General features: G+C 49.4%; 1 protein-coding gene across 1 annotated transcript in view; it reads right to left on the bottom strand.

The window, feature by feature from the left end:
- MAP3K21 (mitogen-activated protein kinase kinase kinase 21) overlaps positions 1 to 5,693 on the bottom strand; it is a 50,827-nt gene extending 45,134 nt beyond the window's left edge. The window contains exon 1 of the mRNA XM_040968314.1: positions 4,628 to 5,693. Within this exon, the coding sequence (XP_040824248.1) occupies positions 4,628 to 5,450 (823 nt within the window). The 5' untranslated portion in view covers positions 5,451 to 5,693. The remainder of the gene's footprint in view (positions 1 to 4,627) is intronic.
- Positions 5,694 to 6,000: the final 307 nt, after the last annotated feature.

Below are 6,000 nucleotides of genomic sequence, written 5' to 3' on the forward strand. Positions count from 1 at the left end.
TGAGGTTGAAGAAACATTAGGCAGATTTTCTCTATGGCACTTTTGTCAATCTCCAGGAAAGGAATTCACTATATAATATTAGAAATCAAGCAATTCAGGTTCAATGAAGTTATAAAACTTAGCCAAGGTCACACCACACACAATCAGACCAACGCTTCAAGCACAATGCTCTTGGCCTTAACTGCACTATTCTGGCACAATGTCAACGCTCTAAGCTAGTGTGAGAAAGCAGGATTACCAATGAATGACCTTCTGAAATGAGTGGCTGGGTTGTCTCCTACCCACCTTGCTTTATCATGCCTTGATAGAAATAACAATGACTACCAAAATTATCAGCTATGTATAGTTTGCATAATCTGGAACTAAACAATGGCCCCTGCCCAAAAGTATAAGAAAACAAAAGGTGGCCTATTTATTTTCTTAATATCCAAGTATGACTACAGTAGGGAAAGACACAGTGACATTGATGAGATTGCTATGACTAAAAAATACAGCCTGTAGCCAATCTGGTTTCAGAAATGGACAGAAATTCCTGTTACTACAGGGATACCGGGACTGACCTCTCTGTGCCCTCCTGAACAGGAAACAGTGACAGCAGGAACCTACGTGCCGTGCGGTGCCACGCGGTATAAAGAACAACAGAGTAAAAGAACAGAAGAGAAAGGGGACATCCCTCTTTTAACTGATAATAATGTCATTAACAGCTACCCCAAATCACTGTTATGAGCTATTTAAACATCTTATTTTAAGATTATATTTGCTATAATTTTCTCAGTTTCTTTATTTACACTGTGCTAGGGAAAGCTAACCAAAAAAAAAAAAATTGAGATCCCTTTTACAGTGTGTCCCAGTAAGAGCACTAAATTGAACTTCATAATAAGTAAAACTAAGTCTATTTATAGTTATATTCACAATTTTCCTTCAATCTTAAACTATGCCAGAATAAATGCAGCACTTAAGACTAAATTTTGATCATTCTGAGCATCCTCAGCAATTGCTATTTTATTTCACTGCCCCCAAGAATCACCCTGAAAACCACACCTGCAGCCAGCACCCTTGCCTCTTGACAGCTAAAACTCACAGCCAGAATCCCTCTCACTTTAGCCAGCGTAATTTTCTAACAACAAAGATCAGATCGCGCCTCTCCCTGGCACAAAAATGTTGCAAGGCTCCCTGTTGAAGGACATGCAGAGTGAAGCATCGCCCACCAATGGAGGCCCAGAAAGGCTGATCCAAATCTGCCTAGCCCTCCCTTCTCCTCCTAGTGACCTGAACCTCACTTGCCCTCTCCCCATGCCTTCTATGAGCCAGGCTCATTTCTGCCTAGATTTTGACTCGATGGTCCCATGACCTTTAGACCCACTTCCCCGGACTACCTCTCCAAATGAGCACACCCATGCTCCACCAACCACTCGCTAACCCTTGACATGATTTATTATCTTGGCAGTAACAAATCCTCATACTTGCCACTGAAGGAATGTTCTCTCTCTTTCCTGTTAGGCTCAGTTGTAGGGCAACAGCTTGTCTGGCTTGCCAGTGTATTCCTGGGTGACTGGCATATGGAGGAACTCAATGTATCAAATACATGAGTTCAACTTCAGGATCAACTTCCACACTCACCTATAGCTGTCTTATACTGCTCCCTACTTGAAATATATGGACTTTAAGTAAAGTTTTTCCTACCTATGCTTTGTGCTGGGAGTTAAAAGGCTTAAGTTTTTTACAACATGAATGTTGCTTAAAACCTTTTAATTTGATTCAACTTTCAATCTGTTACAGTTAGAAAAGGGACAAAGTTGTTTATACCATGACAACACATTAGCTATTATTTCAACAAGACATTGTTTCAAAAGCTATGATAAAGTGTAAGACCCATTAGAAAAGATGAAAGAAGATCTGTCCAGAGTAATATATTCTTTGGATAAATTTAAACATTTATTTTAAGCAATAATTTCCAATAACTTTGTTCCAAGTTGTCTTTCACTGGTTCTTTGTTACATAAGTAGACTTTGGAGTGAAAACAAAACTAAATATTGATTTGGGAAAAGTGTTTACATTATCATTAGTTCACTACTACCATTAGCAAATACCTAATGAAGGCAAACAAATACACTTTAACAGGTTATCTACTATGTCCAGAAGTCTGAACAAGACCCGTACCTGCATTTATTCATTGAGCAATTAAACCTAAACGGCCGAGACAAGACCATGTGCTAGGCGCTATGATTTGGACATTTTAGGCACATTTTCAATTTGCAGTGGTTAAGTAACCATAAAAATGATCTAGACAACAAATATTTGCCTGAGCTAGTAAATACCCATTTAAGTCTTTTGAAGGCTATAACAATTTAAACCAAAGGAAACCTTACCTGACAATTACAGAAATGAAAATATTTCAGAAAGTTTAAGTTTTTTCTCAGTGTGAAAAGTCTCTCAAAAACTAAGCAGTAGGTGTAATCACTTTCAATTACATAATATCTACTATGCACAAGGATCTACCCTCAACTGTGCAGGTTTTTTATTGTGTCAATAAAAGCTACTTGACTACAGTTATTATTCCAGGGTCTTCTTTTCACTACTTAAAAGTAACAGGAGTCCTTCAAAAGTTGTCATCGTTTATAAACACATTCACTACTTGCAAAAATGCACCATGAATGAACATTCCCTCAAATGCTTTATGAGCACACCAAAATGGCACTACCACGTGAGCACAGCATGTGGACCTCAAGAATTCTCACAACAAAACACAGTCTGATGCAAACACAAAAGCTACAGGTCCTTCTACTCGTTCATCTACAGGGGGATGCAACTTGAGCTGTCTGTGTTAGGCACTGGGAATCTCACAACAGAGCGAGTGTGTAGAATGCCAGGCTCTACCTGTCACAGAACTGCTACACCTGCCAAGAGGCAGGGGAGGGAAGAATGATGCTGCTGTCCTTAAAATACCTGCTTCTGCAGAAAGCTCCCAGCAAACACAGGCTTGCTCCGAGCAGCAGCTTCACAGCACACACGGGTAAGTCGCCTGTTCTGGCAGCTGATGAAGCATTTCTCCCCAGAAAAGCATAGTTTAGGAAATAAGCACAAGTGGGTGGTGAAGATTGTGTTAGGTCTAAAACATTTACAGAAATAAAGCACTTCAAATGCCATGGGTTTTCAGTATTACCAGAGCATTCTAAAGACACACAAATCATCTAGAATGCTTCTCCACGACCTGAGGGCACTTTGCACTCCATATTTTGTTCAATTTGCTCCCACTATTCAAGCTGTTGCCCTCTGAATTATGAGAGGCTCAGGGGAAGAATGGTCACAAAAAGTATCCAGGGCTTACACAAGGTTACAACCCTCAAGTTATTTCCAACTGCACTTAATGAACATGCTCCATCAGTAATTTTCAACACTGAAGAACTCTGAATAAGAAAAAAACAAACACCCACCAAAAATATCACTCCTTCCAGTCCCTCCTCTGTCTGCACTTAGAAAAGGACAATGTTTCCATTTGTGTTAGCTCCTGTCCTAGCAGGTTTTACAAGGTTGAAAGACATGCAGCAGTGGCAGGTCAATGCCAGTTCTGCCTGCATTCTCAACTCCATCATGAGATCTCATCTCATTCTAAGAATATGAAATGATCTTCAAGATTAAAGAAACAAGCTTCAAAGTCACTTATTAGCTCTTCTAAACAACAATAGTTAGGTTCTTAGCCAGTTCTTGTTGACACCTGTTAAATTCACCTTGATTTAAAAACAACATAAGGGATGGGGCCTATGTTGTGACATAGTAAATAAAATTGCTGACACTGACATCCCGCACAGGTGCAAGTTCAAGTCCTGGCTGCTCCAATTCTGATCCAACTCTCTGCTAATGGTCTGGGAAAGGCAAAGAAGACAGCCCGAGTGCCTCGGTCCCTGCCACAGACACGGTGAGCAGAAGGAAGCACCTGCCACCTGGGCAGTGAACCAGCTGATGGAAGGCTTTTATCCCCCACCCATCCCCCACCTCTCAAATAAATAAGATTTCAAAGGGTGGGGGCTGTACACTTTTCCCTAACCCAAAAATGCATAACCTTGAGCCCCTTGTCTGGAAAAATGAAGTCACCAAGCAGATAATAGAATCATATTTCATATACAGAGACATCCAAATTAAGAAAACATCTTTGGAAAAGTCAGAAGAAGTGAAGCCATGTTCAAAGTAGCAGGGTGAGAGAGGCCAGTGTAAGGGCGAGGGTGAGGCAGGTAGCCAAGAGTCCCTCACCGTCCGTGGAAAGCCACAGCTGGCAAGGTGTATGGACCCACAGCATAGAAAGGCAAAACTGCTGGACCTCCCAGCAAATGCTGGTATTTCACAAACGCTGAAGCTGTAAACCAAACCAGGGCCACGCTGTTTTGTTGTTTGTTTGTTTCTTAAAGCACCCAAAAGCCTCAAGGTAAGCAAGTCACCAAGGAGCCAAGGATTAGCTGCACCTCTGACGGCTAGCAAGGCCGGGGCAGGAGATACCGCTGGCGCCGAGGAGGCTGACCCTCGCCTCTTAGCACCTGGCACCTCGCCCTGTGGAGCCAACCCAGAGTGGCACAGTGGAGAAGGGAGTGGTCCACGCCGCACCACCCCCCCCCCACCCCCCAGCCCAACTCACTGTTGCTGGATTTGAGGTCTCGGTGCAGGATGGACACGACGGCCTCTTCGTGCAGGTACAGCATGCCCCGTGCGATCTGCACAGCCCAGTTGACCAGCACGTGCGGGGGGATGCGGCGCGCGCCGCGTGGGCCAGGCGTGCAGGGATCCGGGGCGGCGTTGGCAGCGGCCAGTGCCCGATTGAGCGCGCCACCGCGGGCGAACTCGAGCACCAGGCAGAGGTGAGGCTGCCGCAGGCACACGCCCCGCAGCTCGATGATGTTGGGGTGCCGCAGCATGGAGAAGAGCCGCGCCTCCCGCCGCACGCTCTCGGCCGCCGCTGCCGCGTCTTGCTCCGGGTCGCAGCGCGCCGCCTTCACTGCCACCTCCTGGCCTTGCCAGGTGGCGCGGTACACCTGCCCGAAACCACCGGCGCCTATGAGCTCCTTGAGCTCCAGCAGCTCGAAGTCGACGTGCACGGGCGAGCCGGGCCGCGGCGGCGGCGGCGGGGGCGCGGGCGGCGGCGTGGGGCGGGCGGCCGGGCGGCACGGCGCCACGTAGTTGGCTGGGAAGATGCCCAGGCGCCGCCGCACCTTGCCGGCCCACCAGCCCTCGTCGCCGGAGACGGCGGAGTCCTGCGACAGCACCTCCACCAGCTGGCCGCGCCGCAGGCTCAGCTCATCCTCGCCGTGAGCCTCGTAATCGTAGAGCGCGGCCCACAGCCCTGGGCCGGCCGAGGCCGAGCCGCCGGAGGAGCCGGACGACGACGACGCGGAGCCGGTCGGGGCACCCCTGCCCGGTGACCCCGGCGTGTCGGCCGCACCTTCGGCGCCGGGCAAAGCCATGGCGAGGGCGGCGTGCGGAGAGGCGGGCTCAGCCACCAGGGCAGCCGGGGGCGCGCATCTTTCGGTGGGTGGCCGTCCGCACCCAAGGTGGAGGCTTGAGGGCTAAGAGTAGGGGATCCGGACGGCGGTGCTCGCGGTCACTCCCCGAAGGCTCCTGCTCAGCCGGTGTGCCTGCCCGGCCGCCTCGGCCTCTGCAGCGGTACCCAAGCCCGCGGGCGCTGTCGCACCATGGTGGCGCGCTGGGGCCTGCGGCCGTCCCGCGCTGCACGCCCGCCTAGCCGTGGCCAGGCCCGCCCCGCCCTCGGCAGGTCCGATCCGCCCCCTCGGAGCCCGCCCCAAGGCCCGGGGCCCATCCCGCCCTTCAGGCCCCGCCCGGCTGCCTGGAGCCGGCCTCCCGGTCCGCACCACCTGCTGGAGCCGCTCCGCCCTCCCGGGCCCGCCCAGTCGCCGGAGGTGTCGGTCGCTAACTGCTCTAGGGGAACCGCCTGCTGTGTAGTCGCCCAGTGTTGGGGCAGGGGAAGGCAGCCAGAGCCGCTCTAGATGTTTAGGA

The sequence above is a fragment of the Ochotona curzoniae genome, unplaced genomic scaffold (assembly GCF_017591425.1).
Source record: "Ochotona curzoniae isolate NIBS_2020 unplaced genomic scaffold, NIBS_Ocur_1.0 scaffold_4683, whole genome shotgun sequence".
Classification (NCBI taxonomy): Eukaryota; Metazoa; Chordata; class Mammalia; order Lagomorpha; family Ochotonidae; genus Ochotona; species Ochotona curzoniae.